This window comes from Corythoichthys intestinalis, chromosome 4 (assembly GCF_030265065.1).
Source record: "Corythoichthys intestinalis isolate RoL2023-P3 chromosome 4, ASM3026506v1, whole genome shotgun sequence".
NCBI lineage: Eukaryota > Metazoa > Chordata > Actinopteri > Syngnathiformes > Syngnathidae > Corythoichthys > Corythoichthys intestinalis.
The window spans coordinates 12,403,320-12,426,112 of NC_080398.1; the positions used below are offsets into that span (position 1 = coordinate 12,403,320).

The 22,793-nt window shown below is 38.4% G+C and overlaps 1 protein-coding gene across 3 annotated transcripts in view; it reads left to right on the top strand.

Moving 5' to 3' along the window:
- fhod3b (formin homology 2 domain containing 3b) overlaps positions 1 to 22,793 on the top strand; it is a 173,097-nt gene that overhangs the window by 83,190 nt on the left and 67,114 nt on the right. For all 3 annotated transcript variants that reach the window (XM_057834776.1, XM_057834777.1, XM_057834779.1), the window contains exon 4: positions 20,052 to 20,119. In XM_057834776.1, coding sequence (XP_057690759.1) covers positions 20,052 to 20,119 — 68 coding nt within the window. The remainder of the gene's footprint in view (positions 1 to 20,051; positions 20,120 to 22,793) is intronic.

A 22,793-nucleotide genomic window follows, 5' to 3' on the forward strand; every position in this document is an offset into this window, starting at 1 on the left:
AATTTCTTCTCAAAGTAGATATATGTGCAGAGCTAGAAGACCATGGGAAAATATGTAATAAATTTAATATAATTCGAAAAAGGTTGTTGTGCTTCCCGATTTTGCATCAGCCTGTTCTCATATGTAGTCACTATGAATCACCCTTTTAATTCACCATAGTGTTTATGATTTAATAAGAGTAACCCCTGTCAAGGTCTAACTGTTTTTGCAGAAACACTCAAAGAGATTGCTCGACTGCTCACAACCACTACCAGGTGTCCTTGAAACATTTTGGTAGAATTGGCAAAGAATCAAGAAAGAATAGGAGAAGGAGGAGTGGAAAAGGAAGGGGAAGTATTGGAAGACAAAAGTACTTAAATGTAAAAACATGAACCAGTCAGAATTTGGTGCCAGTGTGCTCAGCAAGAGTTGTCTGAACTTGTTATGCTGTAATTATGCAGAGCAGCTGCATGCGCTCACATAAACATTTTTCTCCCTGTATTTTCCTGAAATTCCCAGTAAATAATGCACAAATCTGAGGGTGCTTCATAATGGCATTGTTTTGTCCATTTCAGTTGAACATTTCCCCATTGGCATGGTGAGTTTGGTCAAATGTCAACATACTAATGAAATTCGGGCATGGACCAAACCAACTCTTCTCGGTGGTCTTGGTATGGGTCCAAACAAACTTAAGGCCTGTTTATTTGGGGTGATCCAACCTCTATTTGTTCTAGTTGCCTTAAGTTGCCTCAAGGACAATAGTGATGTAACTACAGATGAAACCAGTGTTTCAAAAAAGGTTTTAGGGTTGGTAGTACTTAATACTGATTCTTTGGTCTTTTACGGATGAATTTACTCCGCTGAGTTATATGGATTAAATACCACTCAACCTTCATTTTTGCAAATGTTCTTTAATGTCAAATGGTTTCACATGCACATGAATTCATGAATATGGAAACAAATGCTAATATTTTTATTTTTCTCTGTATGGATGCATTAAAGTTCTTCGGGAAAATTACGACCTCTGTCTCAAGTACATCGTCCGTTGGGCTCATATGTGTTTTATGCAATGTGTGTTTTGTGTAATAATGCATGGCATGGCAGCACCGTGGGGTCCCCGTAGCAAGATGTCCTTCCTTCGGCGCTGGCCGGCGGTGGTTGCCTAAAGTCGGCTACAATACTGTCAAGGGTCAGCTGAATTTCTAGCATTACTTCCAGAGGCAGCAGCGGAAAAAAACGATGACGTCCGTCACCAAAATTCATCCATAGACTTCATTACCTGTTGACGTGACACTTCGTCATTCTTTGCGTCACGCCTTATCAGAGGGGGCCGAGTTTCATTTAGTATAGTCAGGCGAAGACGGCACACGCTCTAACTCTCGCTGTCTAAGCTGGATTCAAGCTTGGATTTTTGAAGAACTACGAAAGCTGGACTGCATACAAACAGGAAGGATCGTCTCATGAGTGATTTGTTCGAGGATTCAAGGTAAATATTATATTTTTCGTACCATGCATGCATTTTGAATCGTTTTGATAAAAATTAATGGGAGAATGGGAACCGCTACGGCATTGGCGTCATTCTTTGACATATATACGTAAAATAGATGCATAACTGCCCGTTTTTTTGCTCTTTTAAAAAAGACAAGACAGTTTTACGTCCATATCTATAATGAATTCAATGATTGAAGCATTTATTCGCAGGAATTTTCTTCTTTGTTTACACATGGAGACATTTTCCGTAACTGACTAGCCTCATAGCTGGCAATATTTACCCGAAATAAATGCCACCTGCACGTTTTTTTTTTGCTTTTAACCAAAAATCGAGACTGTTTTACGTCCATATCTATGAAGAATTCAGGGGTTTAAGCATTTATTCACAAGAATTTTCACCAGAAAAGCTCTGTTTACGTCAGGCAGCGGCTAGCTTCATTTGCTAACAGAGCAGCATTGTACTTCGACATATACCGTATATATAAAATAAACGCTAACTGCACGGTTTCTTTGCTTTTAACCAAGAATCAAGACTGTTTTACGTCCATATCTGTGAATAATTCGGGGATTTAAGCATTTATACACAAGAATTTTTGAAGCGGATGGATGTCGTGAGTCTCGATGGCCCGTTGAGTAGACGTTCGTGTCCTGCTCGGCCGCTCGGACTCAGCTAAGTCAGCCGGAACGCGCACGGCTCTTAAGTGTCTGTTAACTCTTTAATGTCTGTGCCGGAAACGCGCACGGCAGAATATAGTTTCCCCCCAGGAACACAACATGTCCCACACAAGTTCCTTAGGTGAATTCTGTCAAAAGGTTGTGGACACCACAGACTATTCTATTCAATAATAAGTTGTAATTGTACCATTTATAGAATTCATTAATAATCTATTTGCATATTATTTATATTTGATTCTGCATGTTTTCCTCAAGTATTAAGTTCCTGATGTTAAATTGAGTGATTTATTAGCTGTTGAAAATTTGCAGTAAATAAACACAAAAATAAAGTTGCTATTTTGGTCAAAAACGTATAGGATATGTTAAATATTGCTATTGATTCTGATAATATAGTTGATTATCTCTGCATTTGGTGATTTTTGCGCATCTAGTTTAAAATCTGAGACTTTTATAGCCATTTTAAGTTGTTTTATACTTATTTAAAAAATAATAAATCAGGATTTTATAAGAGAACGACTTTGAATTTTTTTGATGCCACTGCTCATGGAGACTCACATATGGCTAAGGTAGGTGCCTGTTCTGGTTTTAGGTCTGTAGCAGCTGTTGTTTTGAAAATATTTGAATGTGAAGTTTTTGAAAATAGGCACCGTACGAATCGGCCCCGTTTCCCGTGCCATGTCAATAGGTTATGAAGTCTATGATTCATCTTCCACCGGCTCCATGTGTTTTATGTAATGTGGGCTTTGTGTAATAATGCAGTAACGCCAAGGGGCCATTAAGTTTCAAACAAATTGTAGCCGACCACACGCATTTACCGATGGCGACTGCTTCATGAGCCACCGCTTCCCTGCAGGCTTCTGGTCCACTGCTCACCAACTGCTTGCTGTTTTGTTTTCACTGAGCACAGCTGACGAGAGAAATGGTTCTCACATTCACAAAGCCTCAGTGGCATAGTAGAGGAGTTCTGTAGACATGGGAAACATCTAAACAATGTATCATCCACGTTGTAACTAGGCATTTGCCGGTATGACATTCTGATGGTATGATAACCATAAGCCAAAATATCACCGTTTCACGGTATCACAGTATCGCAATTAACTTTCAGATATCCGGGTTTTTTGAAAAGAAAAAAAAAAAAAAAGTTTTTTTCCACTTAACTGGATTTGTATTTTTCAAAACATGTTAGCTAGTTGGAACATAAGTATAATGTTAAAATGATTTTTAAAAATAACAAAAAAAATAACTGAAATATTCTCAATAAAATATCTAAATAAATGCAGTCCTTTAGGTGAGCCACAGCTCAACAATATTACTATCAGAACAAAAATAATTGAATTATTTTCCATAAAAAGCACATGTGTATGACTCGTATCAATTTTACACAGTTGTCAGAGGAAAAAAAAAAACATTTTTACCACTGCTAGACACACTAAACACACTGGAGTTAACTCTCATAGCTGGTGGGAAACATGACATTCATGACAGTGTTTACTAACCTTTAATTTTGTATAAATGCAAAATCATATTGGAGGTATTGCCTCCTTGGCCGTTACCCTCCGCAAACATGTTTTACATGTCGGTTGACCCTCCTCCTCTAAGCCGTCTATAACTTTTCTGTAGCCGAAGTATTCCCATACCAGCGATTTTGTTTTCTTCGATGGGGGAAAAAGTTCAGGAGTTTTACCTCTTCCAGCCATCGTTTAGCACAGCTGACTCAATGACACTGAGCAACAACCGGTGGAGGAGGGTTGAGCCTTGCAGCTGGAAGCGAGGGATTTCTCTCTGCGTTTTTGGGACATAAAAACCAGCTAATACCTTAGGGACGGTATGACGGAAAATGTTTGCAGGTATTGAAAAACGTACATACCTTGAAGACGGTAATCGGCACATGTCTAGTTGTAACAAGCTTTGGTAACAAGTAGACACTTGAGCGGGGCACAGTTTTGTGCAGAGTCGGCAGACTCGCCTACGGCGTATGAGTTTTTCCCAATTTTGAATCCGTAAGAAATATAGTTAGCATTTTTTTTTTTTTTTTTTACTAATTTGATTCAACATAGTTAAAAACTCATTTCTTTAAGTTTAAACCACTCAATTTATTAATGTTGACCTCTACTGGACTGTCCCTTCAAGCCTGTTAACGCTCATAAAAAACATTACTGTCGTCTGGAGGCTGATTGCAAAATCAAAAGGAAATCCCAATGTGACTTTTGCTATTTTAATTGTAATTAATTATATCTCATTTTATGTGTAGTGCAAAGTTTTAAATCCCCTAAGTTCTTTTTTTGTGAAAGGTTGCCAGAATGTCCTATCTTGGTCGTATAACACAAATTAAAAATGGGCTGTGAGAACCATTCTTCATCCTCATTCCATGAATATCTTACTTTGCATTATATTTTGTTGACATACTTTTTTTACAGCTTTACCTTGGCAAATTTTCAGCTGTTATACCGTGACTGACTTGGGCTGAATGAAAGGAGGAATCACAACATTCTTTCTTGGTCGAAGACAACAAAATCTGTAATGCGTTGAGTCAGAACACCTTTTTACCTTATCACAAAGTGCAGGTGTTGTTAGCGTGATTATCCATCCCTCCCCACCTTGACTTTGTCAAGGTATTGGGATGCATGACTGCATCCTAATGATGGTTGTCCGGTATCTTGCCATTTTTCTCTTTTAATGCTTAGACATGTTGGTTGTGGTGCACCTATAGCGACACACCAGTTAAACTTTTTTAAAAAGTACCGTAAATATCTAATTCCAGTTTTAATGCTGCAGATACATTAGTATTCACATTTTATAAACAGATGGATAAGACGATTTTTTTGGGTCGATAGCACTTCAGGGTTTTTCATTAAGTCAGAATTTCTACTTACAGCACGTCTTTTTATAGACTGTAATATATGTGTAGGATTCTGCCTATTCCTATTCCATTTGATCAACTCCGATTTTATTTACAGATTTTTATGCTTATAATTCATCACCACCACCTTACGTTTAAACACAGAAAGCCAACATTCTTAAACAAAATACTTATAAGAAAGTGTGGGTGGGAATATAATCGCTGGCTTTCCAAGCAAATAGTTCATCCTTATCTAGCATCACCAGCTGGAGTGAGGAAATGTCTAAATTGATCTACATGAGGTAAAACTCAAAATAGTCCCCCAGGAATTAACAGCAAAAACGTGTTGATTCCGCAGACAACAATCTTGAATCCTGTGGAGGGCAATTCTTGAATCGGTGTCATGAAAGTTTTTTTCTGAGAGCATTAAAAAAAACAGCCTAAAAATGACCAGTTGGAAAGCAAAGTAGTGCAATAAGGAAGTAAATATTTTCTTATGAAATTATTTCTAATACAGAAACACTGTTAAACATTGTGGTTATGAATTAATAAACTTCAATACTGTCTTCATTACTCTTGGGCAGATTTATTAGCATCAATTCAAAAGTGCAAAACATTTAATTAAACAATGGGTTTCAGGGAGCAGTGACATTGAAGGAAAGATGATACAAATTTTAAGGTTTCCACTTGACATGGATATTTACAATGCAGTTCAATCCAAGACTCCGAGACTATGGTTGCTCTATAATTGGGTAAAGCTATTCTTGCAAGTCTAATATGGCTTTTCTCAAATGGTGTCTGTGGTAGCTGCTAAGCTGACCCTTTCCCAGACTCTGCCACCTGTCAGCAGTCACATAGCATGTCACACCAGCTTGCCATAGCGCAGACGGTGCCAAGGTGAAGGAATGTGACATGACAGGGCACCTATGCAAGGCCAAGATTGTAGTGATAACTCAGGATCGCATATTATGCACTCAGAATTTTATGAATGCCTCATTTTACGTCTGTGATTAACCATCAGATTTTTTTTTTTAAATAAAGATAATTTATCACTGAATGTCCTCCGTGGATTATTTGCAAAACCTGTCACTCTAAAGGCTTGCAGAGACTCCAAAAAAAAGGGGAGGGGGTATACTCACTATGAAAACAAAGTCATGAGCTGGCTTGTTTGATGACTCTGTTGTCAATGGGTTTTGGATCAAAGTTAATGGCTTAAACTGCGCTCAGCCAAAAAAAGGCCTATTACATTGCACCTGAGAACATATCACTGTTAACATTTTCTACATGACTGAGTCAGATTGTACCTTCATTGTGCATTGGCCTGTGACATGTACAGCGTGGGTGTTCTTCATTTTGGCACAGTCCCTATTTTATTTTCCTTGGGATTTGAGGTACAGGAGATTCCACAGATTACACATTCCATCATTAAGATTTATCTGGTTCCAGGTGTCTACAGGCTGATATTCCTTACTCTTTGCTGTTGAAATTTCATTTGATTTTTTAACAACATATTGTCCACTGCAATTTCTCACACATTTTCTCATAAGATCTGAAAAGATCATACTACTAGGTCGTTCTTTAAATTCTCCAACGATGCAAAAAAAAAAAAAAAAAAAAAAAAAAAGTCAAATGAAGAAAACATTTTAATATATGATGATTAGCTATTATCATTTGGTAGTTATCGCAACTTTTACACGCATACCAGTAAGTAGATGATATGATTTAGCTGTAGTACATCTGGACTTGACAGACGGCCATCGCCCCCAATCTTACCGGCGTCAAACGTTGATCTGCTAGTTTGTATGTGTGTCAGGCTTTTGTCTGCTGCACTGAATGGTTGCATGCCTTTAGTTGGTATCTGTGTCAGTGGTGCTTAGCGTAGAGAAACCCTGCTGAGGAAGTGAATAGAGGGCAGTGGGCTACATAAAATAAAAACAGAGGAAAGAAACGGGTGGGAGTAGTCAAGGGGAAGAGTGGGTCACCTGGTAAGGAATGACCCCTTTGGCAGGCAGTTTCTTAATTAAAGTTTTGTCCTTACATTAACTTTGCTGCCACGCATTTCTGTGCATAAGCTAACCAATATTTTGCTCTTCTTCAGGGGTCCAGTACGTATTGCTCTGGAGCCATTTTGCTCTTTTGATGAACGCAACTGGCTCTCAGCCGACAACACCCAATCTTCCCATCCCCATCTTAAATGGGGAACCGGCTGGTTCACATGACATTAACGACCTGTGACAAGCAGCTCGTGCATTGACAAATTGATCTTGGACAGTTCAAACGTACAAATATGCTTCAATTTGGCACCCAGTGGTGAGCCGCTCTTTGCGGAGTGTGTGGAGATGGGTGTTAGAGCTCGCCTTCCAAGACTTGGAGCTGTTTGGCTGCTGCTTTGTACACATCCCCCAAGTTGTGGTTTCACTTCTAGCAAATATGCACACTGCCACGCTATGTTTGTATTTGCTTTTGCCCAAATTGTGAGTGCACAACTCGAAAAGCGATTATATATAGGAGATGCTTTTTTAAAAATGACTAATACAGACATTTCCCTTCTTAGCTGTTAGCTCAGGTTAGGAGAGCCACAGTGAAGTCTCAGCTTTTGTGTGCGCAAAACCAAAGGGAGCAATGATATTGTAATGTCGCAAGGAACAAAGCTGTAGCTTTTGTTATGCTTTCTCAAGATTTATTTCAATCAAAACACAGTGACTGATAGCTTTTGTGAGCAGCTGAGCACACTGTCTCTCACACGCATATGCCGACTGACTCATTCAAGAACAACACGCAACAAAACACAGTCATACACTATATTTTTACAGGTAGTCCCTGGTAGTTCCCTAGCTGCTAATACAGCAAAGGCAATCCACACAAGCGATGCATGTGTCAGCATCCGCACATCATCAAAAACGATAACATTACCTCGCCCCAAGTATTTGAAAACATACAATAAACGGTACAAAAGGTTTCATATATACAGGTGTTGCCTTTGTGGATGCTTCACAAGCAACAAATGGACGCGCAGGCTTGCAGCTCTTTCCCCCTCTTCGTGGGAGCAAATGGCTCTTCCTCGTTTGTGTGTGTGCGATCTTCTTCGTGTCCACAAATACAGTCTTCTTCATGTGTATATGCGCTCATCTTCGTGTGTGTAAATATGGTCTTCTTAGTGTGTACGTGCGCTCTTACTCGCGTGCGGAAGTACTACAAGCTCTACGCTTCCTGCGCCAAAATAAAAGCATGCATCCAAAACAGACGTCAACATTATTTAAAAAAACAAAACTCAAAAACGACTGGCGTCTCCAGCGTCATAAAGTCGAAATCACGTACGTCAGGTACATCTTAATGCGGGGACTACCTGTATATGGCGGAAAACACTCAGGTGACTTGAAGTTCCACTCTGAGACCCCCAATGTGGCCAACTTTCAAAATTGTCCGATATGCATGTGTGATATATCATTAGAAAGCTTAAAATCTCAAATTTTCTGGGGGAAGAAAGATTTTGAACAGGAGGGCATTTAAAAAAAAAAAAAAAAAAAAAAAAAATTAAACAGTAAAACCCTATCTGAAGGTGAGAGCACACGAGAGCAGATTTAAAGATGCTGTGACATTTACGAGATATTATCGCGTACTTACCTTGTTTCGATCTAAAAACTCCATGTAGCATGTATCACTGAGTGTCAAGACACAGCTGTGAATGGCCACAGCTGGATTTTGGGGGGATTTTATGGATGAAACATGGTAATATAACAAGGGTCGCGATGTGGAAATCGTAGACATCAAGGAGTGGTCGAGATGTTTTTTCATATATTTACCCTTTTAAATGTTTTTTTTTTTTTTTTGTTTGGATCGATTATTTATCATCTAACATATCGTAGAAAATGCGATAGTAACAAAAAAAATGCGATTAAGCAATAGTTATGAGGTAGATGTCCGTGACTTTTTTACAGACACCATTTTTTTCGTTGTGACGTAATTTGTTTAAAAGTTTAAAATATGCGAGTGAATAATTTTTTTTTTTTTTTTTTTTTTTAAACGAAAGATTAGACGTCAATTAATGATTCTAAGCTAAAAATGACAGACATTTTGAATAATAAATATAACTAATTACCTACGTTTTATGGCTGGGTTGAAACAAAAGCGGTTGCGCGACGTCCGTAAACGTGGGTTTTGAGGGTAAAACGGACAAATGTAAAATAGTTCGGGGGCTTAATGTGCCATGAATCTGATATGGCAGCATATAGACATATTGTTCTTTCAAACAAAAAAAGCTTTTTTGGCTTAAAATACAGCAGTTTATTTTAAAGAGGGTTGCAAGAGCAGAAACTGCTCTTTGTCTTGTCTGTATTTTCCGCCATATATCAAAATTGTTATACTCATGATCATTTTGTGTATGGTGAGACAATGGAATTGTGACACACCTTCAAGACGTGTTAAAATATTAAAATATTTGCGTCTGCTGGTAAATCTGCCTACGTCTCTCGCATGACATCATTCACCGTGTTTGCACTTGCCCTGTAAATTTGACCCAATGCCAAATGATTTCTCATCATCTAATTTTTTTCCTGAAAAGTGGTAAATGTACATTCTGCCTTGGGCCGATTTCATGGGTTTTATTTGCTCTCACAGTCAAATAGGTTCCCAAACCTACTATAATCATTCACGGTGACAGCCTCAGATACTATCTTGATGTGTGGTTAAAACACATAGGCAAAAGCCATGGAGCTTTAGCTTGCCATAAGAAGTCTTATTAAGAACTCTTTGATGAAAAAGAGTCTGAAAATACTCATAGGAAAATGTCACTTCTGCCTTCAGCTAGGATTATTGTGACAGACAGTAACATAAACTTTTACCGTATGCCAAATGTAAACACATCAATAAACACCACAACCCAATTTCCACTTGGGCACAATGGGTGCTGTTGAGTTCTGTGGGACCAGTTTTATGTTTATATAAATTTGGCTGTGGTATGTCATCAATTGGGCAAGGCGTGCTTGAGTGTCACAACCTTGCGTTCTCCACTCTCATGAGATTACAGACACCCTGCCCCTCCACATGATGTGTTGAGAAAATCCAGCTATACGACATCTGTAAGGGAAATAACATTTGAAAAAATCAGGGTGGTTTATTTGTACATTTGTATCGTAGTAAGAATAATATTTTCTGAAAAATGTCATCTATGAGTTGTCTGTTTGTGGGTGCTTATGTTCGGATTATGGATCAGTTTATTACTTGTTTGGGCTTTCGTTTCTCTCCCACTCTCCCTCTGCTTTTGTGTGCTTAGACTTTCACGCCCTTTTGTCCTGTGAGACTTTCCTTTGGCTCGCAATGACAGAGGCTTCTTCAGTCTGTGTGGCCAGTCTCAGTTTTCGCTAATCTAAACCATCATCAACATATGGCTTCCATCATAACATCCAAAGCATTTCCAGGCAACAGGAACAAATTAATGAACATCTTTATTCCTTTGTGCATTTTGTAAAGAGTCTATGGATGGACAGAGATATTACATATTGGCGCAAACATCGTCTTATTCTGAGTTTTACTTGTCACCCAAAGATGAACAATAAATGTGGCCTATTAGTCGGACTTGCCTCTCTGCCAGTTGATTTCCACCTAAATTCGATAATCTGCTTTTTATTGACTGTTCATTCAAACTTCAATCAGGCCAACAGGGATTATTCATGGCTTGTGGCATATTTTACACACCCCAATGTCAGGAAGCCGTAAAACCACATTCTATCTACTTGTTTTTATTTATTTGTAGTTTTTCTAGAAAGTCTGGGGAAACTGTTTTCACTAGCATTTAAAACCTCCAGGAACGTTGCAAGGCATTTATTTGTCCTGTTGATCGCGTGATTTAACAGTAATTGAGTTGCTCATCTTTTACTCAGTACTTGCAAATCAGTTGCATTTAAGTTACAATAGTATTTGTTTAGATACTACACTAAGTAAAACAAAATTAATACTTTCTTTATCTTATTTTTCTTTTTAGGGGGTGTGTTTTGAACTTGAAAACATTAGTTTTATGTGCTGAGCAACAACAATGAATGAGAACAGTGTTTTCTAATAAAGGAAGCCGAGGAGGCAGCAAACAGTAAGACAGACAAGTGCAAAAAGTAGATAGTGGGTTATATAATGCTTCAGAATGTGTTGTTTTTTTGTTTGTTCTCATCTGTTCAAAGTTACAGCGACATAACAAATCTCAACCAATGAGTGGCCTGCTGTTACTTACTTCACAGAAAAGCTATCAACTTTTTTTTTTTTTTAATTATTTTTGGTTTTGAGTTAATGGTGGTATGGTCAGAGTTTTTGCATCCCAGATTCCTATAGTTCAAATGACATTATTCAATCTTAATCAGTGGTCAACCTTCCCCTCTTACAAATAATCCACCAATAACTCTCCTGACCGAGAAAATGTCATGACATTCATTGTCATTGATTGCGATTCATAAGATTAACAATGAGGCGAGGCAAGAGTTTATTGATGTTGCCGCGGCTCAGTCTGCAATAAAACTTCTTGGAAATAATAGCATAGATGGAGGATTTTATTTCCCCTGGCTACTCCAGAAACAAGCAAACCCTCAGGGCTTGAATGTTAGCAGTAAAAACAACAGAATAACTAGAGACAGAATGGCTAAATGGGGAATGACAAGGCCTGTGTGTGTACACCAACTGTAACATACTGTAACTGGAACTTTTCAATGTTGTCAAATGCTGTTTTTTTGTCTTGTGCATGGAAATATTTTAGAGACATAGAGCATTGTATTCATGAAGCTGCCCTTTGAACCACCTAGTTTATGATGTTTATTTTGTTTTTGTTTTTTTACTTCACATAGATGATTTTTATTTGTTGGGGACATCTTAGGAGGTTGATGTTATGACCTGTGCCTTGGAATGCCCTTGCTGGAATGTGTTGGTATGGCAAGCCAGCCTGACTTTGGCCATGTATAAGACACCCACTTCTTTAATTGCATCACCTTTAACTCCATACTTTTAATCAGTCTCCATAACATTCATATAATTCCTTTATTCATTCGTCTTCTGAACCGCATATCCTCATGAGGGTCGTGGGGGTGCTGGGGTGCTGGAGGTTATCACAGCTAACTCCAGGCAGAAGGCAGAGTACACCTCGAACTGGTTGGCAGCCAGTAACAGGGCACATATAGACACTCAACATACACACACACACACACACACACACACACTCATGCACTCACACACACCTACGGACAATTTGGAGTGTTTATTCAGCATACCATGCACGTCTTTTTTGTTTTTGTTTTTTGGATTTTGCAGGAACCTAGAGAAAACCCACCCAGGCATGGGAAGAACAAGCAAACCCCACAAAGGAAGGCCGGAGCCGGGATTGCACCCATGATCCCAAAACTGTGAGGTGGACGTGGTAATCACTGTCCCACTGGGCCTCCATTATAATGTGAATTATTTTAAAACAGGAATAACGTAGAAAAACGCCTGCCTTCATTAAATGTTTCATTAAGTGAGTCCACTCAAATTCACTCACGCTGCTGAGAACAGGCTCAGAATTTGTAGGCTCCTACATGTGAATCAAGTTGAAATTGCAGCTATTCTTTCTGTTTAGCGCTAACATGGAGGTCTGCAGAAATAGTTTGTTTCCTGTTCTAAGGTGTGAATAGCTGAGAACACTACAGTATACATGTGAAAATTATGTCACCTTGCGCCTCTGAAAATTTGGCTCTTCAGAAAATGTGACTTTTGCAATTTCAGAGAAAACAGCTGGTTAATCAGTATAAAGCAAATACGTTTAATTTCTATATAAAGGTACTTTCATACGAGCATTGTTTGGTCAGTTTTAAATGGACCAGAGTTCTTTTTCTCAGATAGTCCACTTTGTTTTGTAAATGTGAATGCTCATCAGAATGAATCGAATCGACCAAACAAACAAACTCCGGTCCGCTCAAAAATCGTGGGTTTCGGTCCGGTTTTAAGCGCACCCTGCTTCGCTTGTGAATGCAACCGGAGCAAGGCCCGCTTTTGCTACTTTATGTGCAGCGTCACAGCCTGGAGCTGTGATGCTCCAGGCTGTCACGGTACACACAGAGCATCCTTGAAAGCGGAGGTACAGCACACACGCTATCCAAAATCATTAATGCAAGATGACAGACGAATAGCCATGGCCAAATGTGTGTGCTGTGCTAAGCAGTTACATTTGATACACCGAATCGGGTTCTACAGTCCAAAAAGTAAGAGCGATCGCGCCTGTGTGACTTGGGGTAACACGAGGTTCCCTTTCATGGTTTAATTTTCCCCTATTTTCTATACTCCAGTTCGCTCGGCATTGAGTTGGGAGGGAGCGACTCCGCCGCTGGCCGAGAGGCGACTTGCTATGCTATGCTACATTACATGGAGTGTCACAGCACCACACTGTGATGCTCCAAGCTCTTTCCTCTTCTTTTTATCCCATCAATGAGTGCACCTTTTGTCCACGTCATGCTACTCAGGAAGTTTGGTTGACGCAGTGTGAATGCTGCACCTTTTCAACAACTCATTTGCAAGTGTTGCTGTGAGGTAGCTCTCCAACTGGACCCTGGACCTCTTGGTCTAGTGTGAAAGCGCACTGAATAAATAGAAGAACAGCTTGTTTTTTTCTCTCTCTCTCTCTCTAGCGCATCTTACTTTGTGGTAGGATGAGTTTTTGAAAACATATAATTATACTCAACCTATTATTATATCAAAATATTTATTATATATTCTAAATCATCAAGCTGTAAATGTTTAAGGCTTATTATCCAGTTCAGTTATGATTTAAGCACAGTCATACAAAAGATGAAGCCAAAATGATATTTGATCCTCCCCAAACATGTGTTATCGCTTTAGATTTTGTTTGGGCTCTTATTCCGAGATTTGCTTTATTATTAAAATACATTTTAAAATGAAAAAATAAATAAATAAAAGGACAAATGCTACTAAGTTGGAATTTTCCGATGGTTTTAGGTTAACATGACTGTTCAAGTTAGGGTCCTGATTTGTTTTTTTCTACGAATAAAGAAACACATGGTTTTGTAAAAAAGCCCAGCTTTTCATTGTGTACCTATGCCAAACGGGATGGAACTAATCTCTACTGAGCTATTCCTCATTGGAGATGGGCCTCTTAGCGCTTCATCAGAGGGTAGACCATGGACAGGAACAGGGAAAGATCTGTCTGTTCCTGCAGATGTGCCTTATTTAGTGTTGGGAAGGAATAACTTTCAGACAGTTTTATTGCCGTCCGGAATAAAGGGCTAAGAAGGAGAGGATACGTCTTGAGGCTACACGAAGATGGAACAACTCGCAACTGTACACTGATGCTTCTGGGTTTACTGAGGTCCAGTAAATATCAAGCCAGGTACTGATGCATCACTGTCAGTGGAACGTGCTGTGATCCAGTCACAGTAATTTGGAAAGCAGGCCTGGGTGTCAGTTAAATATTGGCTGATTTACTTACAATATTTGTGAAGTTCAGTCAAAGATTCTAAATTTAAACACGGAAAAGGCAAAGTCAGGCTGGTGCTGCGATTTGGGGAAATTGTTTTGTCACCTCTGTGGTTTAGCTTATGTCTCAAAAGTTCAAGAGATTAGCAGAAATCAGACCTAATTTGCCCTGCAAGAGAAGGGTGAATAATGTTACTTTACTCTTTGTGGAATCTTAATTATTTTTCTGAGCAACATTATTTATTCACGAGACAGTTAACCACAATCAAGCTTCCTTTAAATTTGATTGGGTTCTGGCACTTTACATGGAAATGACTGAAGGGTTGATGAATCTGAAGTTTCCTAGGTACAGCGCAATATTATGATTTTACCCATTAAAAAAGTATTAAATAGACTGATTAATTATTAAATTTATGTTTCTGCCACTTTACATGGAAATGGCGGAAGGGTTGATGAATCTGCATTTTCTTAGGTACAGTGCAATATTATGATTTTACCCATTAAAACAAATTATTAAATAGATTTATTGATGATTAATTAGTACATTTACGTAACCACAATAGTGTATCCATACTTTTATTTATTTAATTTTGTTTTGCCATACAGTTTGGCCACCTTATGTTGGCATTATACATATTTCATTTTCATACTGTATATGGCTGGAACAATTCAATAGTATTTCTGTTCATTTCATTCAGAAAAGTCTTGAGAGAAGTGTTTTGAGCCAAAACTGTGTTCAGGTTTCAATTAAACCTGTAGCTCAGGGCACCACTGTATAAAAAGTAGTATTTGTGTTCAGCTTGTGCCCTCGGTACACAGGATATTTGCAAAACTTTCAATTTCAAAATAGGGATGTCTCGATTGCATATTTTTCCACCCGAGCCGGAGTCATCTGATTCTGAGAATATGCCGATATATAGTCCCGATCCGATACCAAAAAAAAAATATATATATATATATATTTTTTTTTTTTTTTTTTTTTTGAACAAAAGTTCTAATCATTTTACTGTCCCACCATGCCGCTTTCATGATGTGAATTATTTTTAAACAAGAATAACACAGAAAAATGCTTGTCTTTTTTAAATGCTTCATTGAATGAGTCTCATGACGTGCACACTGCTCAGAACAACCTCTCACTTATGAGTTGCCACAGCACACTAATGCAAGTTTAACAATGACTGACACATTTGTGCCTTTGATCGTAGAGCTACTGAGCTTCTCCGACAAGATCAAAGCTACAGACCTATCAATCATCAATAAATTTAAGTACCAAACGCAAGCTGGACAGTTTGGCCATACTGCTTAGCAGGAGGGAGGGTGAGAGACTGTGGTGCAGTACGAGCATGAATCAGAAAAACATAAATATAATTTTTTGATTTAAAAACCCGATCATTTTCACCCGATTCCCTAAAAAATTGCATGATCGGCCCGATTTCCGATCATATGATCGGATCAGGACATCCCTACTTTAAAACGTTACCCATGCAGAAGTGGGGAATTTCAGGGCCTTTTAAGCCTTCAAAAAGGACAAAAAAGTACCCAGTTAAAATGAAATACAGTATAATATATGTATTTAATTTCAGTACATCAATACATTTAATCCTCACTGTCATCAAGTCGTGTCTATTGTCAATTTCAAATCATCAACTGAAGAATTACTCTCCTGAAAGCATATTATCCAATCTGGATTATCAAATAAGTGCTGTTGTGGACATTTTGATGAGCGCAATAATTTTATCTATTTTTCATGTTTAACTGTTTTATAATTTTATTTTGTAGAGTGTAACTTTCCAATCCTGGTACACAAGCTTACACAAGTATGTGACAACGGGAATTACATTTCATATTGAGTTGTAACGTGAGGGCAAGCTCTTTACCAAAATCACACTTCATGTGGTAATACAAAAACATACAAAGTAGAAGTAAAGTTAGCATATTGACAAGCAGTTTTGTTAAAAACAGCGTTGGAATATAACGGCGTTATTTTTTTCAGTAGTGAGTAGTCTAATTAATGGAAAGGCGTGCGTTATTATATTGGTAGAATGACGCGAGAAGTCTGAGGGAGACGGACTCACTGAGACAACAGACCAGAACAGGAGTAGAGAGGAGGCAAAAAAGTAGTGACGCCGAGCAAACGCGATCCTAGGTGGCTCCAATAATCCCTGACTGCAGCCAATAGCCTACAAACTACGCCCACATGATGTGGTAGATATGGTAGACATGGTAATTATCACATATGTATAGAACTAGATGCGAAATGACGGACACGGCGGCGTTAGCAACATGTACAGTATAGGAACTAGATGCGTTAGTAAACAGCCGCCATCTTAAAGCAGTAGACTTCTTAGGAAGGCTCTGTTGTAGAGAACCTTCCTAGCGAACCTAAGTAACTTTTTATCTAAAATTCTCCTAAACCGGCAAAATCTTGAGTTGAATCTATCTTTAAATGATGAAACAGTTTTAAAACTTCCACATGTCAAATGTAGACAGAAGGGAACTAATGCAATAATGGGAGCAATTTTAACTTTTAACGGTTGATTCAGGGTAAAGGATAAATTAGGGTAAAGAATTGGGCTAGGGCCAATTGTCCGAAAAACCTTTTAACCATTTAATGCCAGCAATATGAAGCAATTATCAGAGAATCCCAAAATTTGAAAAATGAGGTCCTAATGAAACCTTTCTTTCAAATTTGTAAAAAGAAAAGTCAAAATGAATATGTGTAATAAAAGCTCAGATATCTATAACCCTTGCTAAATCCTGTTTGTTTTTTTCATGGAACCTGCAGATGCATGTGTTGACTTGCAGCCATCATTTTTTTTTTCCAAAAAGAAATGTCAAAATTCTGAATTAGTCTCAAAATCATGACATTTTAGGTGTATCAAATGTGATACATTTGGCAATATTTAAACTTGACATAGTGTGACCTATGTTTTTTTTTTTAGGAAAAACAAAACAAAACATGCAAATTATCACCAGTTACTTTGCCAAGTCTCTTACATTCAGGTCACTGAGTTACTAATGCAATTACTTTTGGAGAGAAGTAATTTGTAATTATAAATAATTACTTTTTTAAAGTAAGATTAACAACACTGTTGACAAGGAGATTCTGAAAACTGAATTTCAAAATAGGTCTAGTCTACTACCTCTGGTCTTAACTGTTGCTAGGAAGATGTTTTTTGTTTGGTTTTGTGTTGTTTTACTGTGAAGGCCCAGATGTAGTGCTCACGGTTCGCCACTGCCTTGGAGCTAACACAATGTAATAAGCAAAATCAGAAATAGGCTACGGCACATTCTGTTATTTAGAAACACATTTATCCCCAACACTGCTCAGTGTCCAGATTTATTATTTGCTGTTCAATGCTGTTGCCTGTGACTTGTTATTTTCCATAAAAGACCATCCTCACTCATTAGCTATTCCAGCCATGTATGGCACTGACTGTGCAAAGCATTTTTAGCTCTGATCCACTTGTACCTAATACCATCGCATCATAAATCAGAATTAAGGAAAGACTGTAAAGTGGTCAAAAACAGTTTGCATTTGGGGATGTTGGATTTCAGCAAGTAAGTCTAAGCCTTCACAGAGCTGCACATACGCACATTCTTACACATACAGTACATTAACACAAATACACACAGCTCATTGTTTGAATTGAGGTTCATATCTCGCCTGTTTGACCTGTTTTGATTTTTTTTCTTATATACGTACAGTACTGATTAAGCACTTTTTGTGCTTTTTACAAATAAAGCTTAAATTGTATATGCAGATTTTGAACCACATATGGTCTGCTTTCAGTTTACACTTAAATATTGGGAAGAATTCATCAGGGAGGAGTGAGAAATTTTACAGTACACGTTTCTTCAGTGAACCTAATGCACGGCACCACGTTATAGTTTTTTCAGTTTCTGGTGTCAATATGTAACAAGCTAATCTGACACCTGAAAAAAAAAACTCTGTTGTTAAATGTGTAAAAAATATGTGGTTATATAACAGGTATATTCAATACTTACGTAAGTGCTAATATTTGTCATTGAAAACCTTTTAAGTTTTCAAAGACAAGATCACCCTTAGGCTCCAGCCAGCAATTGGTTTTGACTTTGAGTTTCAATATGTTTCCTGTCAGTATGTTTTGGCATGTTAACTTGGTAACTTTGACCAAAAGTGGAAGTGCTGTGTGTGTCCATTTGTTCTAATTATAACTATTCAGTATTCCCATAGATGGTAAATGAACAATCTTTGCACCATGGTCAAACTGCCAACAGCATAACGCACTTATAGTAACAACTGTACAGATTTACGCAATGTGTATTTTGTTGCATAGCTTGTTTATTTTTATGCTAGTGATTCACTATTATATATTTTTGATTATATTTACCCAATCATTTGCATGGTATAATTAATTTGCTTATAGTGCTAGAGGAGAAACATTAAAAAGGATCTTCCTATCTGTGTTATGTCATCTTTTTACTCAAGAATTTAGTGGTGCGATGTTGCACGATCATTGCATCAGTAAGCATACGTATTTGGTGGGAAACTGGAAAGGCACCATAAAGACATCAAACCCAGCCTGCTTATTCTGTCTGGTCCAGTGTCTGGGAGGAGGCTGTGTGTGCCCACAGAACTTGCAGCCAACATACATCCACTCTCTTTCTCCCTCCGTTCATCCGCTAAAGGGATTTGCTGTCTAGCTGCGATGGCCAGCAACAATAATGAATAGGAACCTTTTGCTATGAATCCTAATCTTATGCACCAGTCGTGTGTTTTTCTCACACTTTAGAATGGGATTAGCAGCAGCTGTTTGTAGAAGAGTCTCTCATACACACAAGGGTATGTGTGTGTCTATTGCCGTCCAGCATAGATGTGAAGTCTCAAACCGAGAGTGCTAAACAGAGAGCCTGTCTAATCCGTGCTGACAAAGTCATCATATTTCTAAAGTGAACCCATCTAGACTTCAATATAAAATATGCATCCATAATGAAAAATACTGAATAAACAATGCTGGGGAAAGCAGACGCCACATTAGACTGTTGCTGTATCTCCAGCAGCACTAACCCACTTCTGCTGAGTCAGAGAGCATTCAAGAGCATGATGGGACCTTGAAGATGTGCTCAATACTGCCACTCTCTGGCAGCTGTGTGGTCTGCTCCCAGGGTGACAGATGACCAAAAGTTGTCGCAGGAAATGTTCGCGTCCATTAGAAGGACCCACACAGTTTTCAACATGTTTCCACAACTGATTAACGAACCGTTTGTTTCATAGCCATTGTGGTATTTCTGCCATGGATTTGCATAATAGCAAGCTGCAGATTCAGCACTGTCAGCAGGAAACTGCTCACTAACTCTGCACAGATGTGGCGTCTGCTCTTCTTTTGAGCGGACTTTTGTCTGGCAGCATATTTTTCACATTTAGATGCTGAGGAATAATTGCTGCTATTGAAAGTCCTCCGACACAATGGAGTTATTTGTTATTCATGGCCACACTAAAAAGTACACTTAAACCCACTGCTCATTGGCACAGCTATTATGGTGGGACAAAATAAATGTGTCTTATTTGTTCTCCGCTTATTTTGTGACAACATCATTGGAAGATTCCACATGTGTGACTGATTTTTCTCCTTTGCTTTCCATGCAGAAAAACTCTACAACTCCACTGGAAGGGAGCTGAGAAGAGCCCTCTTTTCCCTCAAGCAAATCTTTCAGGTAACTCACCCCTGGCAGCAGCTGCTTTCTTCTGCTTCCACACTGGTCATAACAATCACGTGTATACGTTAAAGCTGTTATGGAAGTAGGTTAAACTCCTCCAGGAGAGAGAAGGCGCTTTGATGGCCCCACAGTGTTGCGCTGCCGTCTTCCACACTCCCATCTGAATGTTTTATCAGAACATGCTCCAGTTCGGCTTTAAATAACAATGTTACTGACATGTGAGCATTGCATGTGGTTTTGTCATTGGGGATAAAACGGCCAAAACAACAAAGAGTCCTTTAAACAAGCTGGATAAACTCACTTGTTTTACAGTTGTTGAACATTTTTAAATGATACAATGCAATTACCCAAATCAAATGACAATATTTTAATGTTTGCGAACAGTGCGTTGTAGCCAATTTGAAACATCTTTTGAGTCAAAAGAAACACCATTTCAGAAAAACACCTTTAAATTAATAAACCCAAATCAAAAACTTAACGTATTTCGTACCTTTTTTTCAGCATATCATCGTTGTCGTGCAGCTTGATTAGTCTTACACCCTTGACAAATAGGTTGGGGAGGATGATGTCACACATTAATTTGCTTTTCATGAAGTTATTAGGTTCCATATTAACCTTTCCCGGTTCTTTCATGTTGAATGCTTGTTTTACTATCGAGTACTAAAATGAAGAACTGCAATTCGGTGTTCAACAGATTAAATACCAGAAAGATTAATACACAGGCCTTTAGAGAGTGCTCTCACTCCTGAGGTCAAATATGAAGATCCGAAAAATGTAAGCTAATTCAAGCTAATAGCATTGTTAGCATAACCCCAAAAATTATAGAAGAAACATTTTTTCTATGTAAGACATGCATTCCCCAATCAATAGGCCACTTAATAACGTTAGCTCATTATTAGGCAAATGTTAGGGGGATATAAATCTTCCCTTGCCTAAATTTAATGTAAAATCCTAACAAATAATAGCTCTTGCCTACCGCTTCTTGCACCAGACAAATACGGTGACACAGAGAAAGCACACAGATAAAAATGTTAGCGTTCAACAGATAAATATTCGTCTCTATAAAATTTTTCGCCAGAAGTCCCACCTCTCCCGTGGCACACAATATAGCCGATCCTATTGTTGTTACAGGCACAGTGTTAAATGACACGCTGACCAATTTCAAAACCTACCATTTGCAAAACAATTTAACTAACACAGTTTAACCAGGGCACACTCCCATTTTCCCATCATACACATGAAAAACTTCAAAATTGGAACATGACTTTAGTGCTTGTTTAATACATTTGCACTATATGGTTCAGCACTTGAAAGTTGCCTTTTGAACCACTTGGTCAATGTTAACTTCAACTGCATGAGCTGGAGGTTAAAAGTCTAGATTCCTCATTTACATTCCAACACTCACCTATAGCCACACATGCACTCAGTGTATAGTGACTGAAAGAGAGATGCCTCTGACAAGCTGTTGAAATGTGTTTCCTACATATGCTCACTCACTTTGATGCAGTGATTTACCGTTGCTGTCCCTGCTGGGTGAAAAACTTTCGACAGAGAAATATATTTTCTTCTATATACAATAAAATTGGCTCCTCATTGACTTAGTGATGCTCATAAGGAACACAAAAAATTGGAATCCATTCTACTAAGGATTTTTCGGCAGAGCTCTGCTTTCAACAATCTAAATGCCAAAGCCAGAACCGTGCTGCCTGAACTTCTGATCCAAGTTGTGTTCTCATGACAGAGGAATTGATCAAGGGATTGCATAAGGAGGGTAGGGACATAACACTAGCAACTTTTCAGGATGCTCAAATTGCCCCCACCAACTTTTATGCAACCTTATTTGTATTATATAAAGAGTTCAGTTGTATAGATAATTTAGATTGTCTTCCCATATGTTGTAATGTTAGATTAGACCCTACTATTATTATGTGAATTATTTTCAACATATTTAGACTTAGATTTATCCCTTTTCACTTGCTGAATGTGCTGGTCCACCCCCCCCCTCCCCCCCAAACGAATATTTAGTTAGCTGATGAGTTGAAGCCCCCCCGTCCTGCCACAAAGACACATACACACATACTCATGCAGCCCCAACAGATTCATGTCGACAACATGCCAACTCCTCCACCCCCTTTGGAGAGGAGGTATATTACAAGTTTTTTTTCGGCCAGCAGCAGCCACTGTAATTCATGTAAAAGGACTTCAATGTTGTGGAAGTGGGGGAAAAACCACTAATTTTGCTACTGAAAGTCCAACCTATCTGCTAACCTGCGAAACTACTGCGGTTAGGCCAGCCTCCACAAGGAACAATGAAGTCAAACTAGCTAGCTAGTCCTTTATTTGGACCATTTTGAGACCAAACCTACGACCAAGCCATTGATACTATAGCAATTTTTCTCACTCTTTTGCTCATTTTTTAAATTTAATAGCACCCTTTATTTACAGATGTTCATTTTAATCAAACTCCCTTTGGTGTGTTCTGAATGTATTTCACGTCTGGACGCAACAAACAGTTCTGGTTCGGACTTATACTAAATCAACTGGAAAAGAAGCTTTCATAAGTAGTTCTTAAAATATAACAGCCACTAGTGGTGTCAACAATAATCGATGCGGCGATGCATCCCGATGCGGGGCATGGATGATTCGATTCGATGCGGGCAACAAGCCAAAT